General features: G+C 56.3%; 1 protein-coding gene across 1 annotated transcript in view; it reads left to right on the top strand.

Moving 5' to 3' along the window:
- Positions 1–237: 237 nt before the first annotated feature.
- Positions 238–21,349, top strand: part of LOC119098817 (peroxidasin-like) — a gene marked incomplete at its 3' end in the record, with an annotated part of 47,028 nt that continues 25,916 nt past the window's right edge. Inside the window, exon 1 of the mRNA XM_037221864.1 lies at positions 238–520. Coding sequence (XP_037077759.1) covers positions 354–520 — 167 coding nt within the window. The remainder of the gene's footprint in view (positions 521–21,349) is intronic.

The raw sequence follows: 21,349 nt of genomic DNA, 5'->3' as shown, positions 1-21,349 counted from the left end.
GCAGGCTGCACGTCAGGTAGGAGTGGAAGGTAGGCTGCACGTCAGGTAGTGGTGAAGGACAGGCTGCACGTCAGGTAGGGGTGAAGGGCAGGTTGCACGTCACGCGTCAGCCGTGCAGGTTACCAACTAGAGTCTCGATAAGAGGCGACAGATGGCGCTGCTGGGCCGTCGGCAGACTCGGGGCGTGTGGCCCGGCCGCGGCTCCTGAGCGTGAGCCGCGTCAGTCGCTGGCGACGCTCACCGCCGAGGGGAGCGAGGGGCGGGGAGAGGCGACGGTGCGCTCCGGTCGGCGATGAGCTAGGAGCTTCGTGACCGACCCCTCCAAGACTGGACACACGCGCCGCGGCGTTGTCATGGCGACGGTGTGGGCCGCCGCACTGCTTCTGCTGTTGGGTCTGGTGCCGGTGACCCTGGGTCAGGTCAACTGCCCGCCGCGCTGCCTGTGCTTCCGCACCACCGTGCGCTGCATGTTCCTGGGCCTGAAGCAGCTGCCGCAGGTGCCTGCCTCCACCACAATCCTGTGAGTACTGCACGTGCGGCCGAGCCCGGCGCCCGCCGCTCCATTCTTTTGCAGGTCCCGCGCGGTGCCCGGGCGGCCGGCCACTGCCGGGGGCCCGGCCTGACCCGCCGAGCTGGTGGTCACGGTAATGGGCCGATTGTGCCACCGGCGCCGGCGGCGGCTCCTCTGACGCTGCACCGCACCGGCCGGCGCTCGGCCGGCGGCGGAGTCACCGGCGCGCACCCCACCGCCGCGGCCGCCTGCTTGGACACCTGCGGATGAGAATGCTTCACGCTGTTTGAAATGCCTTCGAAAATGCGTGCTGTTTTTGTTCCGACCGATGGCTTGTGTTGAAGTTCAGTTTCATTTTGAAAGGGATTGACTGAAATCCGTGATAGGGTTAAAACTGAGTCAAGTAATAAAACCGCTTAGACTTATGAACGAGCGGCTGATTACGCCGTGCTTTGTTTACTGAAGTAAAAGTTTTTTCATATTACGTGCCTTGTTTCACCCGCGTAAGTGGCTGAATGTATGGGCTTAGACCGATGCGTATTTATATCACATGGACGACGGATCCAGTAATTTTTATCGTCAGGTACAGCAGGAATTTACATTTCTGTACAAGTACTTAACGGGGTGTATCTATCAATCAGTATCTATCAGTATTTCTGTACAAGTAGCTATCTTGCGTTCCTGATGTCTTTGTATAGGGTTTTGCATCAAGGTACCATCTTGAAGATCATCTGGTACAGATCACAGCCCTGCCTTTTTTATTTAAAACTCCTTGGTTTCTGTGCTGACGCCCACAAACTTGTGCAGACTGCTTCGAGCAGACTATTTGAAGGTCACATTGTGTCACAGAAAGGTCACATTGTATCAAGGCATGCATTGTGTCACAGAAACGTTATGCTAATACTACCACCTTACTGGTTATGCAATAGCCAAAGCCAAGAAAAATGTCATCACGGAGTTATTCTTTTCTGGCGTACGTCAGCACCATTTCTGACATCAACGGACTTCAATTTGCCCTTAACCAATGCAACGCGTTCAGTGCAGCTTTTAAACACGCCCACTTGGACTAGCGCCCTTTCAGCCAATGGTGATAATTTCAAGTTCATGGAATGGAGAAGAATGGAGCACGGTGGGGCAGGAATGCTTGCGCCTTGAACCCCAACTGCCGTGACTTGCTCCGCGCAGGGACCACTCGGAGTGTGTGCAGGGCTCCCGGTCGGGGTCCCCTTCATGGGCTTCTCGGTCCACTCGTGGCTGACGCATGCAGCCTGCCCCCGACAAGCGGGACGTTGTTAAGGCTCAGGATAAAACAAGAAAAGGAAGATAAGAGGGTCGGATCGTTTTTTGTGCTACACCAGACAGGAATCGGACAGTGGTGCTAGTCGTGAGGGAATTAGACTGGCTTAAGAGCGGCATCATAAACAACCATGTGAATGCAGGTTAATGATATAAAACCACGGACACCTATGCACAAACGCCACGAGAAAGGGCCAAAACAGGAGCGCATGGCGATATTTGGCCCAGCAAACACCTCCAGCACTGCCAAGGCCACCTCTCGGGAGTACAGTGGGTGCCGTAGTGGATATTTCGCACGGCCAGTTTGGCAACACCTTGAACGTCCTACAAATGTTCCATGACGCAATCAAACAGTGATGTGTTGAGGAGCATATTTACGAAATAAAGAAAGTATGATATATACAGCAGTATTTTTCACTTAAAAGTACACCATTCGCTAGAGGCGAGCTTATTCCGTTACCTGATCCTTGTCTCAATATCTTGTAATGTGGAACATTTCCATAACACGCGCTCGAGTGGAGGGTCAGATTGAACCCCCCCCCCCCCCCCCTCCCACTCCCGAAGGTTTTCCGGAATGGTTTCCGAACGGCGCGGCGCAGCCGCGCCAAATTTTCCATAGCTCTAGAAAATTAAATAGCGGATCGTTTGGAATCAACAATTTAGGTATTCCTTATCGGGTCTCTGACCTATGGTAGGTCAAAGTCAGGTCACGGTTTCAGCGAAGCCAATTTATAGGGAATCGCTCAATCTGATGCGACAACGGAGTGTTAGACGAAGCCATAATCTCTGAGATGCTTCTCAGGCACCACAAATATTAAATGAGCAAATTGCGTTGACCTAAGGTCAGGTATAAAAGTTGACCAAGGTCAAAACTTACCTGTTTTTTTACTCAAGAGCTTGCTGTATGGGATAGTTTCTGGTGCTCATTTCGAATTTATTAATTGCAGGAACTGCATTATGCATCTTCCATGGACTTCTTAGAGCTCAGAATAGGTCATTGACCCAAAATGACCCAGGTCAACATTTTTTCTCGGAGACATACCGCCTAGCGTTATCTTTGTCGCTTATTCAAATGCAAAACTCAGGGCAGTCTTGTATGATTTTGGTTACCATGATCTTCAAAAGGCCAATAAGGTCACTGCCCTCACATGAGCATATGACCTTTTTCTTAGAAACAGTTATGTAGGTTCTGGGGGCACTTTGGGGACCAACCCGGAATTCGACTTTGTTTGACCTTATTTGACACAAATGTTATGATCTAGGAATCTCAACCCTTGACCTGAGTAAGTTCACGTACAGTTTAACACACCCTGTGAATTTGGTGTCTCTACCTCTCTTAGTTCCCGAGATCTCAGGGGGATCAAATTGACCCCCACACCCGGGGCGAAGGGTATGTAGCCGGCCACCCGGGCGCGTGTTAAACATGACCTCTCGGGTGCTTACCATGTTGATTTTTCTGGAGAACACTAAAAGAAACTAACTCGTCATTTCAGCGTTGATGCGTTTATAAATTACGAGAAGAGCATGTGCGTCAAGCGATAACGCCACAATGTCGCCCTCAAAGTCCTCGACACTGATAACTTACCTCACTTGCCTATCGCATGGCCCCGTCTGCACAGCGTGCTGGACAAGGATGGTGTTTGCGAAAAACAATTCGTGTGATAGGTGACGGCTTGATTTTATCAAATCGGTATGAACAAACCTTTGGACCAGTCATAACTGAGTGAAGACTAAACAACCGCGCCACCCTTGCCAACAAATTAAGCCGGACCCGAAGACCCCGCCGACCGTGCGCGGCAGTCGCCAAGCGGCGGCTGCGGCATTCGCACGCCCCAGGCGCCGCCAAATACGCCTCTGACGCCAATGCAAGGCTGTGACGTACACTGATTACACCAGGGAACAATGAACCGGCCGGCCCCTCCGCCGCCATTCACAGTCGGCGCTGTGTGAGCCGCGTCGTGTTGCCAGTAGGCGTGCGGTATGGTCTGGCGGGTGTGCGGTACGGCCCAGCGGGTGTATGGTACGGCTCGGAGGGTGTGCGGTACGGCTCGGAAGGTGTGCGGTACGGCTCGGAAGGTGTGCGGTACAGCTCGGAAGGAGTGCGGTACGGTTCGGAAAGTATGCGGTACGGCTCGGAGGGTGTGCGGTACGGCTCAGAGTGTGTGCGGTACGACTCGGAAAGTGTGCGATACGGCTCGGAAGGTGTGCTGTACGGCTCGGAAGGAGTGCGGTACGGCTTGGAGGGTGTGTGGTACGGCTCGGAGGGAGTGTGGTACGGCTCGGAGGGTGTGCGGTACGGCCCGGACGGTGTGCGGTACGGTCTGGCGAGTGTGCGGTATGGTCTGGTGGGGCGGTCGCCAGGACCATGTAGGCGTGCGGTCGCCGGCGGGATCGGCCCGACGGACCTTCTTCGGGTCCATGTGGGACCGTGGCGAGGCCGGCGGCTGCCCACCAGTGGTGGTCATCTGGTGGCCACCAGCTGAGCACGTCTCAGTGGCCGGCCGTCGGGACCGGACGGCTGTTGGCTGGTGCCCGTCTGACTGGTTCGCTGGTCCCCGGTCCTCTGTCGAGGGCGGGAGAATAGCTTTCTGTCGCGGGGCGGGGGCGATGTCTGCTTAAGTCACTGTCTTCCATGGGACCGTGGTCTGCAAGAAGGGTTGCTGTCTGTCTGGGACTATGCTGCAGTCTCTCAGAGGGATCACTGTCTGTCGAGAATAAGCCTTTCAGTGGTCGGAATCATGCAGTCATGCTTCCAACTTAGCACTGCACCCAGGACAACCAGAGCTGTGACAGACTATGCGCGATAAGCAGGCGGCAACGCATCCGGCATTCTTTTGGCCGCTTATTAGCAGATGGCAAAACATGATGCCATTTGCATTTGCATTTGAGCCGACTGGTCTATAATTTCATTTGATACGACTGACTCAGCTCTAACCCATAACACGAACATCAATCATCTTCGTCAGCGCCGCCTGGACTAAGCAAAAAGCGGACTCCAAAGTCAACCTGACTTCTCTCAGAGTCGAACGAAGATCTGATGGAACCATCGGCATCATTTCAACTGGCGTTTGAATGCGGCAATGTTTACGGGCGTTCGGCTGAAGCCCGTGCCGTAATTCAGCTGGACTGGTCCAAAATTACCCGGGTATTTCTAAGGCGTGGCTGCCGCGGCCTCGTCACGCGGCTGCCCGTCCACGGCTTGGCTAGCGCGATACCGGGTCCCTGGTGACCTCCGCCAGACGCCGTGGTCACGGCGTCTGGCAGGGGCCGCCCCCACGTGGCCGCTCTGGCTCGCTCACACCCACGCGCGGATGTGACCGAGCTGCAGAGCTGCTAGGACTGACGTGTTTCCGTGGGGGGAACCTCTAACCATACATCGCCATGGCATCGGGGATGTTGCAAAATAATTGGTCGTTAACGTTATTCAGTTCCGGATCAGAACAGACATTTCGCTGCAAAGCGTGCAGCGTTATTTGGAAGAGTCGGTTGGCACGACTCGTTGATAAAGAACCATATGGTACGCTGTGGTGATGGCGCACCAGTGACATCATAGCATGACACAACATATTGTCACACCACAGCATGACAGTCCTATCAATCGCGGAAGTCGGCTCAAGGGTCGCTGCCGATGGCGAATCGGTCTCGTGTCTCCTTGGAGACGAGTTACTGTGACGTTTGCCGTGGCATCCACACGTGCAGGAAAAGAAAGTCGCCTATCCAAATTTCTATCGACTTTTGAAATCCGTGGGTGAGGAGTTCACAACACTGACATGTTCGTCTGCATCACTTGGATTCGTCATTGTGAATCGCTGGATCCCCATCGTCCCGATGTTTCTGCGTGGCTTCAGAGTAAACCGTCAAAACTGCGGATATCCTGATGTGGGGTATACCCGCTCCAAAGTGCGCTTGCACTGGCCTTTATTTGATTCAGATTCACCAATTATGATCAGTTTGCCGAGTTAATTTGGCTGCAAAGGTGTTGAGTCAGAATCAATGCAGTTCACTTAGAGCTGCAGGGAGCAGAAGTTTGCACATGATGAAACGCCGCCACTGAGCTCTGTCGGTGCATACGTAATTGGTGTCATGCAAAGATAGTGTGACTCAACCATTCTTCAATTGAGGCGTGCAACATTATTGTGCACCTGCGCCTTTTGATGTGATAATTGCAGTCATTGCAGCGGAGTAAGATCTCATTGACTTTCGACCGGGCAGCGGAACGCAGCCAAGGTCTGTAGGATGTGGGTCACGCGGGAGCACGTGTCTCGAGAGCCCTCAGACCCGACGTTTTTGCAGACGTGGCTACTCGGGCATCGCTGAGGGTACCAGACCGCTGAGAGGCACAGGTCGGCAGCCCTCCGTGTATCCTTCGTGGTCTTCCTGTTACGGAGCATGTGCGTGAGCGTCTTTATGTCCCGTGGTGACTCTGCGACATGAAACGAGTCAAACGATCGTCTGCCCCTGGGGGCCGGACGCAGGCGTGAGCTTGGCAGACTGCCGGCTGCGCCACATTGAGCTGCCCAGTCAGGGCACGGAGGTTACAGGGCACAAAGCACCGCCGACTGAGACTACGTGCGTCGGGTTCGCTTGCGCAGTTTTTGAAGTGACATGCCAAACCTTCAAGCCACAAACGCAGCTCGCTTAACCTGGCTCCCCACGCTCCCAGACGGCCGAGGCAGGCGCTCATGGTCACCGGCCCGGTCTGCGGCTCCAGACGGGTCCAGCGTGCGGGCCTGGTCCGCTCCGGTCGGCCGGCGCCGCCCTCCGACGCCGGCGGCCGGGATCGGGCGCCGGCGCCGCTCCAGCGCGTGGGTGTGAGCGTGTGTGCTCAGCCTGTCTCGCAGTTTGTTTGGCCGTTCCGGCCGACGGAGCCCGAGCCGCGCCTGCTCCGTATCAGCGCCTCGCCGCGCCACAGTCCCGACTCCCGCCGGGAGCGGCCGGGCTGTTGTTACCGGGGCGCCCGGCTACCGGCCACACACGGGCGGGACCAGTGTCGGGGGTCAGGTCAGGTCAGATCAGGTCAGGTCAGGTCAGGTCAGCGCAGCGCTCAGAGCGAGCCTGGCGTGACGCTTCTCCAGGAGTCGCGCGCCGTCTGGCTGTCGCCTCAGACCCATCGGCCGGGTCTGAAATGTCCCAGCCGTACTGCTAGGCCCAGTCTCCGAGCGCACGGCCCCAGAGACCCAGAATGGATGTTCCCAGATGCCTGGAGCGCACGGTCCCAGTGGCCCAGAGTGGACGGTCCCAGAGACCCGGAGCGGACGGCGCAGATACCAAAAGCGTAAGGTCTCAGAGACCCAGGACACACAGTCCCAAAGTCTCAGGACAACTTCATGTTTGTTCGTTTTTAAGATTAATCCACAAAGTGAAAATTGCGAGCTCAGCCAGGTTTTACATTGTAGGTAAAAGTGACGGGCATTCACACATATACAATACTAATGGTCACCGTCACGACACATCCAAAACAACAACAGCACTGACAACCTTTTGTCATTGATGTTGGCTGACTCATGGCACGCAGGAGCCCCGCGACTTCGTACCTCAGTGATAGTGGTTCGGATGGCGTTCCACCCACGAGCGGCCCGATAGGAAAATGACCTTTGCGCGGTTGCCAGGCTACAACGCTCCATCTGTAGCTTTCTTGCAGCGATCGCTCTCGTTTCCCTCTGGAACACCCGAGAGCGTCGAACAAAGAGAACTCCGAGGGCTGGCGGACAGTGCTTTCAGTCAGCCCATTTAAAACTCTGAGGTAATCTGATCCACCCTCTTCCTCGCACTCAGCCACCCTAACGATTTGGAGTCCGGTCAGGAATCCCCATAGGGACGTACCACAGTGAGCCTCGCGCAAAGTTGATAGTTTTCTGAATCTGTGACAGATGAGATTGGGCGGCCCCGCCCCAAATAAGGAGACTTGAGCTTGATTTGTTTTTTGGGGTTTTTGTTTTTTTTATTGAGGACGTTATGCCAAAGATGGTTAAATTAGCCCCACCATGACTTACTTTGAGGCTGTATGACTAAAAATCATTCTGAAGGTGCAGAAAAAGGCTTTCGGCACGAGCCTTAAGGCGGATAAGCTGACGGCGTCGGGAGGGGAGTGGTCCAGGAGTTTGAGTGTCATCAGCACAGAACAGGAGCCGGCCATGGGGGCAGGCATGAGGACAGGCTGTTGGTGAAGATAAGGAAGAGGGAAGGTCCGACGGTGGAACCCTGGGCGACGCCGCAGGTCAACGAGAGGATCAGGCCAGAGCCGCCCGCCATCATCTGCATCCGATCCCGCAGGTAGTTGCGGAATCGGTCCGAGCACACGTCATACCACTCTAGCTTGTCCGGGGCACCCACGATCGACACTATCAAAAGCTTTGTTTAAAGCGAGCGTTGTCGATGACACTTTTTCACTCGCGCCGATAATCTCTGAGATCGACTTGACTGCGTCGAGCGGGGCCTCATCCGTGGAGTGGCAGTGTCGGTGGGCATATCGATATTGCCAAAGCATATGGCTTTCCTGCATGAACGATATAAGTTGCATGCAGACAACCTTACCCTTCATTCTTGGCAAAACAACAGACAGGGTAGAGATAGGCGGGAATTTATTCCAGTCGGGTCGGTCCCCAGATGTGTGAACAGGTACGACGTGAGCCATTTTCCAGGCGTTTTGCAGCATCCCTTTGGTGACAAATTTGTTGATGGCATTAATATGATAAGGCTGGATAACATCAAAACGCTTTGCCAAGGCGTGGAAAGCACAGATGGCCGTAAACCCTCATGAGCGGGCATTTGGGCCGATTTGCACAGCTCAGAATCGGTGGGCAGATCGCCAGCTGGCGAGCGCTGCCGGAGGTCCGCAGCTCCCCCGTCCCTGGAGGTCCGCAGCTCCCCCGCCCCTGGAGGTCCGCAGCTCGTCCCTGGAGGTCCGCAGCTCCCCCGCCCCTGGGGGTACGCAGCTCCCCCGCCCCTGGAGGTCTGTAGCTCCCCTGCCCCTGGAGGTCCGCAGCTCCCCCGCCCCTGAAGGTCCGCAGCTCCCCCGCCCCTGGAGGTCCGCAGCTCCCCTGCCCCTGGAGGTCCGCAGCTCCCCCGCCCCTGGAGGTCCGCAGCTCCCCCGTCCCTGGGGGTACGCAGCTCCCCCGCCTTGGAGGTCTGCAGCTCCCCTGCCCCTGGAGGTCCGCAGCTCCCCCCCCCCCCCCCTGGAGGTCTGTAGCTTCCCTGCCCCTGGAGGTACGCAGCTCCCCCGCCTTGGAGGTCCGCAGCTCCCCCGCCCCTGGAGGTCTGTAGCTCCCCTGCCCCTGGAGGTACGCAGCTCCCCTGCCCCTGGAGGTACGCAGCTCCCCTGCCCCTGGAGGTACGCAGCTCCCCTGCCCCTGGAGGTCCGCAGCTCCCCTGCCCCTGGAGGTACGCAGCTCCCCTGCCCCTGGAGGTACGCAGCTCCCCTGCCCCTATAGGTCCGCAGCTCTACTGCCCCTGGAGGTCCGCAGCTCCCCTGCCTTGGAGGTCTGCAGCTCCCCTGCCCCTGGAGGTCCGCAGCTCCCCTGCCCCTGGAGGTCCGCAGCTCCCCCGCCCCTGGAGGTCCGCAGCTCCCCTGCCCCTGGAGGTCCGCAGCTCCCCTGCCCCTGGAGGTCCGCAGCTCCCCTGCCCCTGGAGGTCCGCAGCTCCCCTGCCCCTGGAGGTCCGCAGCTCCCCTGCCCCTGGAGGTCCGCAGCTCCCCTGCCCCTGGAGGTCCGCAGCTTCCCTGCCCCTGGAGGTCCGCAGCTCCCCCGCCTTGGAGGTCTGCAGCTCCCCCGTCCCTGGAGGTCTGCAGCTCCCCCGCCCCTGGAGGTCCGCAGCTCCCCCGTCCCTGGAGGTCCGCAGCTCCCCTGCCCCTGGAGGTCCGGAGCTCCCCCGCCCCTGAAGGTCCGCAGCTCCCCTGACCCTGGAGATCCGCAGCTCCCCTGCCCCTGGAGGTCCGCAGCTCCCCTGGCCCGGGGTGGGCCAACGCCCACGTGCGACGCGCTGCTTGTCGGGCCTCGAACAACTCCACGGGATATGGATTGATCCACACATTGGATTGGACCGGCGGATCATCCCAGAAACATGGGCCAAGACATGTTGGGACGTAATGATGTATTGGGAAGAACAAATGTGGAAGCGAACTCGTGCATATCTATTCGTTCTGCTCGTGACGAAGACATCTGAGTGTTTCCTCAGATGTCTTTGTCACTATCAGGTAGAATTAAATAGGCACATCCGCTGGAAAGATATGATGCACCCAGCAGTGCTGAAATTACATTCAGGGAGATGCAAAGTAAATATTCTGCATACATTGGTTGACCATGAATTCTGTGTTTAGAGATAAGTAACAGGTGCAATAAATTTATCGTGCAAATCTAACCCATTTGAGGTCATGATCATTCAGTGAACGCGGGCAAGAGAGTTAACGGTTGATATGACCAGATGGGTGTTTTGAATTGGCATAGCCAGACTGCAGTCCTTAAACATTCTAACGTTCATAGCCATAAACTTGTGATTATTTGGAACGCTCCAGTTCATGACATTGAGTGTCATTATGGTCCACCGGCCTTAATGCAAGAGAGGATGCTTGAAGGAAAGAGAAGTGTCACGTGCTGAGAAATCACAGCACCATCAGCCTGCAGCTGACCACGAGCCGCCGCTGTCGTTCGGCGATTGACGGAAGTGTGGTGTAACGATAAGGATGACGCAGTGGGGCCTAATGTATTCTCTCGCAGAAATGTGATACTTCCAGGGCTCCGTCGCAGAAACAAAGAGTGCAGAAATATTGAAGGGTATGGTTTTGATTATTTTCGCTTTTCCGATGGAATTATTTTCATTAACCTGGCCGCGCATTCACAGGAGACTAAAACTCCCGCTCGCCGTGAAGGCTTTCATGGTTGTGTTAATTATGCAGGCAGCAACGCGCAGTTTCCTTCTCTTTTTTTGCCAGTAAGCATCAATCGTGGTGCACAAGGTCACACTAGTTCCCGCGATAGGTCATATGATATCAGCGTTTGGGAATCGAATTAAGAGGCGTTGTCCCGGTGATCTACGATGAATGCATAGGTTATACGCATACAAACAAGGTACCACATAGCAAACAAGTAGGTACCACATAGCAAACAAGTCCATACCACATAGGTACCACATAGCAAACAAGTAGGTACCACATAGCAAACAAGTCCATACCACATAGGTACCACATAGCAAACAAGTCGGTAATACGGATCATGTAAACAAAAGACGAAGAAGAATCGTGAGCAATGGGGTGGCCTGACCCTAGCTTTGCTTGGCCTTGACCTGACCTGACGTATCTCGACCCTCGATTCCTCTCAAACCTATGTCGACAATAGCGCTCGTTACAAAGGCCTGTGACCATGACTGCGGGTGCTGGACGTCCCGGAAGCAGTTTAGTGAGCTTGTTGATTCTTCAGATATTTTGGTCGACCTATGACGTCACGGGTTACGTGACACACGTCGATGTTCTAATTTCTGGGGGCGGGGGGATGGACTAGAGCTATCAGTCGCCGTTCGGAAGTTTCCGATACGAAAATTGTATCCTGAGATAGCGGGAGAGAAGGTACTTGCTCCCCGCTGGCGGACTCGCTCGTCGAAATACTTCTGACAGTGAAGAGCTGCAGCTTAAACACTTCCCTCGGGCTTTCCACAAGGTCATGATAGGTCTTAGAAGTTCTCCATTCTTTCAAGCTTTAGAAAATGACCAAATTTGTGCAAAATGTACGTAGGCTTGATATTGATAAATGTTTTTGGGATAATAATAGTATCAAAGCGCGCCGAATATTTAAATGCAGACGTACTCTTGAAATATGTCTCTAGGTGAAAGGAATTTCGTCACGCAGCTCATGAGCAAACAACATCAGACCAGTGGCTTATCTCATCGAAATTGTATTGTGCGAGGGATAATACACTTCCGGTACGACTAAGACGCATCAGATATACGGTGATTACCAAACTTTCAGATGTCCAAGAACATCCTGTCTGACCATGACAAGGAGCAGTGATGTGACGAATACACCAAAGAACTGTTAAATTGCCCGAGGACACCATTAAATAAACGCCTCGCCTTATGGTCAAGTCAGCTGTAACAAATATTGGCTGGATTAGTAGCTACCTCCAGTCGCCCCACCAGATAAGCAGTGGCATGATGAAACGAATACTAAGCGGGCCGACTTCCGTGACGCATCTGACATGCATGACGACAGCCTTCTGGCCGAAATGCGCAAGACGACGGTGTTGTTTCCGATATCTTGGAAATAACCAATTCCTATGTTGACATTATTCGGAAATGGCTTAGCTGCACGAGGCTTTTTTGTTGTCGAGCCTCGGTCCTTCTGGGAGCCTTCTGTTTTAACCTTGCATCTGGAAAGAAAACGTGCTGGCGGACGCTTTTTGCACGATCCGCTAACTGAGGCGTGCAGGCGGTGCGGAGTGTGGTTCCGGAGCCGCCGCCGGGACGCCGTCCGCGCCAGCGGCCAGCGCGCGCGACGGCGGGTTCAGGTCGGCCTGACGACATTGCTCCGGCCGCCTGCAAGACGATACGAGTGACGCAAGCGACCGCGGCCGACGGCCAGCGGCGCCGCGGCGACCTGCACGGAGCCGGCCCGACCGCAGCCGACGGCCAGCGGCGCCGCGGCGACCTGCACGGAGCCGGCCCGACCGCGGCGACGGCCAGGGGTGCTGCGGTGACCTGTGGGGAGCCGGCCCGACCGCGGCTGACGGCCAGCGGCGCCGCGGCGACCTGCACGGAGCCGGCCCAACCGCGGCTGACGGCTAGCGACGCCCAGCGATGCCGCGGCGACCTGCACGGAGCCGGCCCGACCGCAGCCGACGGCCAGCAGCGCCGCGGCGATCTGCGCGGAGCCGGCCCAACCGCGGCCGACGACCAGCGGCGCCGCGGCGGCAGAAATGCCGCCGGCCGAGGAGTGGTGGGCTCAAACCAAAGCCCGATACTAACGCTGAAACCGAGCTGGGCGAACATCGAGGAGAGTATAGTGTCTCTCAGTGTTCTCGGTGCTCGAGGTTGAGTTGTTAGGAATGTGATGATGGGAGTGGGGTAGAGTGATGGTGATTCATGCTTTGTTTTCTGTTCATGACAATGTTGATTGATGGCGACATTCCGCCTGTTGTTTGCCTCCAAACTAACAGGTTGTGTCTGCATTCCCTTGCAATGTTGCAATGGCTCTGTGCTTCGGAAAACAACCTGGGATACGGCCAAAAAAAACGAGCCACTTGGACCCGGCCTTTTTGTGGGTTTGGACATTGGCCCACACAACGTTGCACACGCTCGTGCTATATGTTTATTGAAATGAGGGCGCCAGTCCGCCGGGGTAGCTTAGTCACCGCACCAGTCCTCCGGGCAGTTTAGTTACCGCACCAGTCCTCCGGGCAGCTTAGTTACCGCACCAGTCCGCCGGGGCAGCTTAGTCACCGCACCAGTCCGCCGGGGCAGCTTAGTTACCGCACCAGTCCGCCGGGACAGCTTAGTTACCGCACCAGTCCTCCGGGGCAGCTTAGTTACCGCACCAGTCCTCCGGGGCAGCTTACTTACCGCACCAGTCCTCCGGGGCAGCTCAGTTACCGCACCAGTCCGCCGGGGCAGCTTAGTCACCGCACCAGTCCGCCGGGGCAGCTTAGTCACCGCACCAGTCCGCCGGGGCAGCTTAGTCACCGCACCAGTCCGCCGGGGCAGCTTAGTCACCGCACCAGTCCGCCGGGGCAGCTTAGTTACCGCACCAGTCCGCCGGGACAGCTTAGTTACCGCACCAGTCCTCCGGGGCAGCTTAGGTACTGAAATGGGGCCCGGCTTTCTAGGCAGATGACGGTTATGATACGGCCTACGCATGCCCTTCTGATCACGTTCTCTCAAGTTAATTAAGTCCTCAAGTTATGTTCTGATCCACGAATTACGCACCACGCGCACACAAATATTGGCCCGCGTCCGCTTACAATGCGGCAAGCAACGTCAAATAACTAGGCGTTAAATGTCGGTCACGGGCCGAGATGTTGGTAAGATCCTGGCCCAAACCAAGGCGGTTGGCGAACAGCGGTGGCTTTGGCAGGGCTAGTCAGCAATGCTGCAGTGCCAAAATTTGTGGCGCGTAGCCGCCTGGTTCAATGGTCCTTTAGCGTCATTAGGAATACTTGTTTGTAGGGCTTTATTGTAAGATCAGTTTTTAAAGGGAGGTGACAATTGTGTGGATATGACATTGGGTATCGCAATGTGCCCTCGCCATTCACTACGGCATATTGCACTAAGTATACCGAACGAAAGTTGAGCATCGCAATCAACGCCATGGAGCTTGCAGCAAGAAGAGTCGTTTAGATATGCAGAGAGAGAGAGAGAGAGAGAGAGAGAGAGAGAGAGAAGAGATATAGAGAGAGAGAGAGAGAGAGAGAGAGAGAGAGAGAGAGAGAAGAGAGAGAGAGAGAGAGAGAGAGAGAGGGAGAGAGAGAGAGGAGAGAGAGAGTGGGAGAGAGAGAGAGAGAGAGAGAGAGAGAGAGAGAGAAGAGGAGAGAGAGAAGAGAGAGAGGAAAGCGAGAGAAGAGAGAGAATAGAGGAGAGAGAGAGAGAGAAGAGAGAAAGAGAGAGAAAGAAGATAGATAGATAGAGATATATATATATATACTATCTTTACCGCATTTTTGGCAAAATACAAGTGTCACGTAATGCTGGGTGGCCATACTAATTGTATGCTGTCGTCGGATGGACGATATCGATGCCATACCCAAGCCACGCAGTGTTCGATATACGGCTGCTTATCATGTGATCCAGTATGCTGAGGCGCATGAGATCCGTACCGATCAGCTGACCCGCGGGGGCCAGGCGCGCGAGATCCCTTCTGATCAGCCACTCCTGAATGACGAGTGGTCTACTATCGCCCGTTCTATCGCCTCCAATCAGGCAGCGAGTCTGAATGACAACGCAGTTCGCTGGCTATGTGGCGAAGCTGAACTGTAGAACCAAGCTCAAGGGAAAAGGAGGTGCTTGATCGAGCATCTTTCCTGCAGCTTGACCATGCCATCTGGCGGTACGAAGTGCAACCCCGCCTGTACAGACTTCGGTTACGTGAGTCACTTCAGCCAGAATTAAAATATCTTGTGAAACTGTTTTTACCTTAGGTTTTTTTCTGTTGTTAAAAGTGCTAAAAATGACTGGGCAAAGCAGTTTGTTTGGTGGTGCTAGTGCTAGGATGTTTGCCAATCAATATTTCACTATATGATCGCTGACCCCTGCTCCCTAGTGCCCGCCTTGAGATATGCTTGCCCGGACCGGAGTCCAATGGCTGCGGGGATGCGACTGCACCGCTCCACATCACGTTACGACTGCACCGCTCCACATCACGTTACGACTGCACCGCTCCACATCACGGTACGACGCGCCACGGCTCGCCGGCGCCAGCTCCGTCTGCAGGTTCCGCCGGACCCCGAACCGGCTCCCCGTGCGGTCCGCCGGCACCAGCTCCGTCTGCAGGTGCGGACCGGACCGGACCGGGTCCCCGTGCGGTCCGCCGGCATCAGCTCCGTCTGCAGGTGCGGACCGGACCGGACCGGGTCCCCGTGCGGTCCGCCGGCACCAGCTCCGTCTGCAGGTGCGGACCGGACCGGACCGGGTCCCCGTGCGGTCCGCCGGCACCAGCTCCGTCTGCAGGTTCCGCCGGACCAGACCGGGTCCCCGTGCGGTCCGCCGGCGCCAGCCGTGGCGTCGGTCCAGGTACCCGTGACCAGACGACGCCAGCCAGTCCGGGCTATTCACATTGCTCGTAAATCAGCGCCTGCTGGCTGCTGCGGGCCTTCCCTCCCAGTCGCCCGCTATGAGCTCCTCACACCGTCCCCAACCAGCTACAGAGGCGCAGCTGCACAGCGGGCATCGCAGCTGTGCATCTGCGGAGGGAAGCGCCGCAGCTGCACAGCGGACATCGCAGCTGTACATCTGCAGAGGGAAGCGCCGCACCTGCACGGCGGACATCGCAGCTGTACATCTGCAGAGAGAAGTGTCGCAGCTGCACAGCGGGCATCGCAGCTGCACATCTGCAGAGAGAAGCGTCGCAGCTGCACAGCGGGCATCGCAGCTGTACATCTGCAGAGGAAAGCGCCACAGCTGCACAGCGGGCATCGCAACTGCTCATCTGCAGAGGAAAGCGCCGCAGCTGCACAGCGGGCATCGCAGCTGTACATCTGCAGTGGAAGGCGCCGTAACTGCAGAAGTAGGCGCCAGACCTGCAGAGGGGACATCGCAGCACGTACCTCTACAGGGTGTAGCGCTTCAGCTGCAGAGCGAGGCGCCACAGGCGCATAGGGGGACATTGCAGCTGTATATCTGCAGAGGGAGACGCCGCAGCTGCAGAGGGAGGCACCGCAGCTCAGCTGACCGGCGACGTGTCACGTGACCACTCAGGGGCGCGCAGCGCCGCTCACTGACGCCCTCAGCTGATACGTGACGTAAACAGAGCCGGGCGGCGCTCAGATGACGTGCGTCAACAAACAAGATAGGTGAAACTGAGATGTGGGCGGCTGGCACAGGCTGCATCTAGATCAGCGATGAGTGAGGTGCACTTCAAAGAAACAATCACAAGCATGCATCATGAGGCGGAGGAGGCGACAGACGCTTGTTAGGGTATGCAGCCAATTAAGAAATGATCCAGTGCAGGATTGCCAGACATGTTTGGGGCTATCGGGGGTGCTGTAGCGGGCGGTGTGTGGCCCCTGATCGGTCTCACACGACGTTTGGCGACGCTGACCGGGCTACCGGTCAGGGGCCTGAGTCGGACCTGGTCAGATCCCGCCTCGAATTGCGCCTGCGAGGTGATGTTAGCGGCAGAACGCACCCGACCGGTGCTGGTCCGCAGTGGTGGCTGGTCCGTCGGCGGCGCGCGTCTTCTCCAGCTCCCCTCCCCGCTGACACCGCTCTCCTCGACCAGCCCGGCGACCCGCTGACCCGGCCGGGCGGGTCGGGGCACCGCGAAACAGCCCCTCTCTTTGGAAAATGGCGAGTTGCCACATGCCGGCGTATGGAAACGACACAGCATTCCCCGGGCTCAGCGGAAGACCCCGTCGCCTCTGGCGCTGACCTTCGGTAAGCGATGCTGCGCCGGTCTGAGAGGGTCAGACGGCTCAATGAACCTGGGGTCAGCTGGCGGCGCCGATGAGTTCGGAGCCAGCCCTGCTGGGAGAGGCCAGCTCGAGAGGATACGGCCGCTGACACGCGCGGACGATCAGACGTGATGACGTCAGACGTGGTGACGTGATGACGTCAGGCGTGATGCGATCGCATCGTCAGACGTGATGCCATCGGTGGGCTCATGTCCGCAGTGGTGCAGCTTATGCGGCGGGCGATATACGAGTGGGTGTTGTGGGAACACGCTGCTTCTACTGACAAAGCAAGATTTAACACGATTGTCAGTGCGATTGTGCCCCGGTGCCGCAGAGCCGAAACAGCTCCCTTAGGTGCTGCACGTAATGACGGTAGGTAAAGCTCTCGAAGACCGAAAGTATTGAGGCTATATGTTAACAAATAAGGTCATGGGACAAAATTTTCAACGAGCAGGGATTGGCGCGTTGATCCTGAGAGGTCCCGCCGGATCTCGAGGCTTAGTTTTCAAGACTCTGTGTGTGTAATCGCCTACCATATAAGATATGTTGGGAAAGTATTGCAACCGGCATATGTCTATCCATATATTGTGCTGTATTTGTGTATTTTTGCTTGAAATGTGTTATCCCGTTTTGGTACCGGAAGAAATCGCGTGCAGTACACGAATCTGCGGCACGATTTTGTTCGGCGTGCACCCTGAGGGATGAGATGGGTGTCCCACGAGACGCCGCGGACGGCGCTCTCAGTCCGGCCGTCTCCCCGGCGCCAATGACGTCAGTGTTTTGGCGCGGCTGACGCCTTGCCATCGGTTGTTTGCGAGACGTCGTGATGGCGGCCCGTCTTGCGACGTCGGATGGGACAATTCTGCTTAGGATTCGGCGCTGGTATTGCTTTCAACGTGATAAAAAGTCATCATTAACTCAACACTTTGCTGGAGTCAATTACGAATTCAGACAAGGCGGAGATCACTTTCAGTGTCTGACGAGACTGATTGATTCGTATTCGCCCCGAGAAGGACGTAGCCGAGATGCCAGCCACGACAGCACGACTGGGTGAAGGATGCACGATGTGACCCGACGACTGGCAGCGGGACTGGCCGGACGCCGCCAGCGAGACCTGGCGGGCGGTCTGCGCCTGCGGGTGGTCCCCGTACCGTTGAACCCCTCGCCGACAGCCATAGGTTGCATCCCTGCTGCGTGCAGAACATTACACACCGTCCAGCAGACACGCGGGGAGACCAATCCGAATGAAATGCCTTTCCGCCCGTTCTGCGGGCCAGCGACTGTTTATTTTATGCCGTGGATGCTCGGGAATTTGGCCCGGTTACAAGAGCTGTCGCAGCGGTATGTTTAATGCACACAATGCAGCACGTTTTGCCTCGCCCATGCCTCGACGCCCCTGTTCCATTGGCATGACCCTGTGTAACCCAACCAGTAACCATAACCAAACCTGTAACCTTGTGTTCTACACGAGCAGGCTATGTGGTGATGCCACGCTCTTGATCTTTGACCGCATTTTTGTTGGCTGAATCCGAAGCAAGGCCACTCTCTCCCCGGTTTTGGGTGGTATGCACATGAACGGGTCTGTTTACCACTACGCCGCTGAAGTGGTGCCTAGGGAGCTGTCGTGGTCAGCACACTGTCTGCTGGTGACCTCACACGTTGCTCTGAGACGCAAGGGCCTTCAGGGTAGCGTCAGCCTCAACATAAGCCACCGGAAGAGCATGCATTTTTGGCATAACCCGGTTCCAGAGAAACCCGAACTTTTGAGAGGACTTGCCTTTTTCCGTGGATTTTTCACGTAAAGGAACATAAGCTCAAGGTGCAGCTGGAACAACTGTTTATGACGCCGGTCAAGCGAATGTCGTATTGTTTGTAGGTATATGCAGTACTCCCTGCAGTGGCTGCAGTGAGGCAGATTTACATGAGAAAGCTGCGATTCTTGCAAGATGGACGCCGTCATTGCGGAAATAAAACTCAATGCCTGAAATGGAATTCGGAACAGAACCACGCTAGGGTCACGTGCTACTTCAATGGACATCGCAGCAGTGGCTGGAACGTCGTAGAAAGACTTGTTTTGCTTTGATACGGGTGCTGCGGACATCAGCGTAGTCGGCCAAAACCTGGGCTGGGCTGGTATGCTGCAACGTATAACTCCAAATCCTGATCCACGTATCATGATAGGAGCCATTATTCTGTCCGTAATGTCATCAAATGATGTCGTAGATGAGGTCAAAAGTGCTGGTGAACGACTTGCATCGCAGGAAAGATTATTTGAGCCATATGTATGTCATTTGCACCGTTTTCTTCGGGAAATTGCCTATCACGTCTGCTTCGGTGTAAATGGTTGTCGCCCCTCAAGCGACATTGATTCTTGGCTTGACCGTTTGCCGTCGGTCACGTCATGTATGTGCGCGTGACGGCTGGCTGACCGTCACGTTCAGTTTGATCGCCGTTCGACACGTCAAATGTCTTCGATGCTGCTGGCCTGTCAATCGTGGTGCCAGAGGTTTCATTCAGCCCCAGCTCACTTCGTGCGCCCCCGCCTCAACTCACTTTGTGTGGCGCAAGCGCGCTATGAATGGACATCACGTGCTATCAGGAGCGAACACAAAAACACGACCGAAAAACAGTTCCTCAGCCTCGGGAGTGGGCGTCCGTCTGCGACCTTGTAAGGAGAACTGGCCGCCATCCGGCCCGCTTCCCGCGCCGCAAACTGGTTTTTGGCGGCGCCGATCTGTGGTCCGTGCCCATTTTTGGACGGAGTTATGACTGCAGCGGGCCGCATGCCGACTGCATGATATATCAGACGACCTTCATATTACGTCAGTCATATTTATGGAGCCGCTCGGCTGAAATCGACCAGGCCATGACCGTGCTAAGAGGCTACCTGTCGTCACTGGGCAGGACCCGCCCGAACAAATGGTACTATCCGTCAGACTTGAGCCATGTAACGTGACAGCCATGTCATACGGTTGTCTTCTCATCTTGAACTTCAGAAGCTATCAGTAACGTCATACGAAGCTTGTGCCAATAAATAGGGCATTTCTCATGGCGTACACGCTTAAGGTCTCTGGCTCGTGACGTCATCTCTCATCAAGCGAATCGGGGCCCGCAATCTTCCCCATGCGTTTCTTTTCCGCGGAGACATGATGTTCAAGGCTGCAATCTGCATTCTCTGGCTCACCTGTTTTGTACGCAAGCATGGAGATGCACACCTCTTCCGGGGGGGGGGGGGACGATCTGATCTCTACGACGCTACAGATTCGTGCTGCCCCCTCGGGCCGTCGGATGTCTACGACCCTCCAGATCCATGCAGTCCCCTCGGACCATCGGATATCCACGACCCTCCAGATCCATGCAGTCCTTTCGGGCCGTCGGATGTCCACAACCCTCCAGATCCATGCAGTCCCCTCGGACCATCGGATATCCACGGCACTCCAGATCCATGCTGTCCTTTCGGGCCGTCGGATGTCCACGACCTTCCAGATCTGTGCTGTCCCCTCGGGCCGTCGGATGTCCACGACCCTCCAGATCCATGCAGTCCCCTCGGGCCATCGGATATCCACGGCCCTCTAGATCCATGCTGTCCTTTCGGGCCGTCGGATGTCCACGACCTTCCAGATCCGTGCTGTCCCCTCGGGCCGTCGGATGTCCACGACCCTCCAGATCCATGCTGTCCCCTCGGGCCGTCGGATATCCACGACCCTCCAGATCCATGCTGTCCCCTCGGGCCGTCGGATGTCCACGACCCTCCAGATCCGTGCTGTCCCCTCGGGCCGTCGGATTTCCATGACCCTCCAGATCCGTGCTGTCTGTCGCTGTTGGCTGGGTTCGTCTGTTCCCCGTGGCCCTCCTGCTCAGCGCTGCTGCCGCCGATGGCAGCGCCCGGTCTGTTCCCCACGACCCACGGACCCCGCGCTGCCGCCGCTGGCCGGGGCCGCCGCCCGGGTCGGACGGCCGGCCAGCGCCGACCGTGTTGTTCTTGGCGTTCTGGTGATGAGTTACCCCATGTCATCCGATCCGTATGTATGCACATACCTGCCGGCGGTTGTTTGGAGACGAAGCTTCCCCTGCCCGCCCCCCTACACTCAGTCCAAGTCAGGTGGAAGGCGCGTGCCCTGCTGAGGGGAAGTGACAACGTGTGGGATCAAACATGCATGCAAGTTAGTCGCGCTTTAAAGTCCCCGCGTTTACACATTTTGAGCTGATGATGACGAACGATGGGTGGACGTGCCGTTACGCTATAACGATGGCTGAACGTGCCGTTACACTATAAGGATGGGCGGACGTGCCGTTATACTATAACGATGGGCGGACGTGCCGTTTACACTGTGACGACGTGTGGGCGTGCCGTTACACTATAACGATGGGCGGACGTGCCGTTACACTGTGACGATGTGTGGGCGTGCCGTTGCACTATAACGATGGGCGGACGTGCCGTTACACTATAACGAT

The sequence above is a fragment of the Pollicipes pollicipes genome, unplaced genomic scaffold (genome assembly GCF_011947565.3).
Source record: "Pollicipes pollicipes isolate AB1234 unplaced genomic scaffold, Ppol_2.1 Scaffold_4740;HRSCAF=5597_pilon_pilon_pilon, whole genome shotgun sequence".
NCBI classification, from domain to species: domain Eukaryota; kingdom Metazoa; phylum Arthropoda; class Thecostraca; order Pollicipedomorpha; family Pollicipedidae; genus Pollicipes; species Pollicipes pollicipes.
The sequence above is the reverse complement of the archived record's forward strand: the minus strand, read 5'-3'. Positions and strand labels throughout refer to the sequence as shown.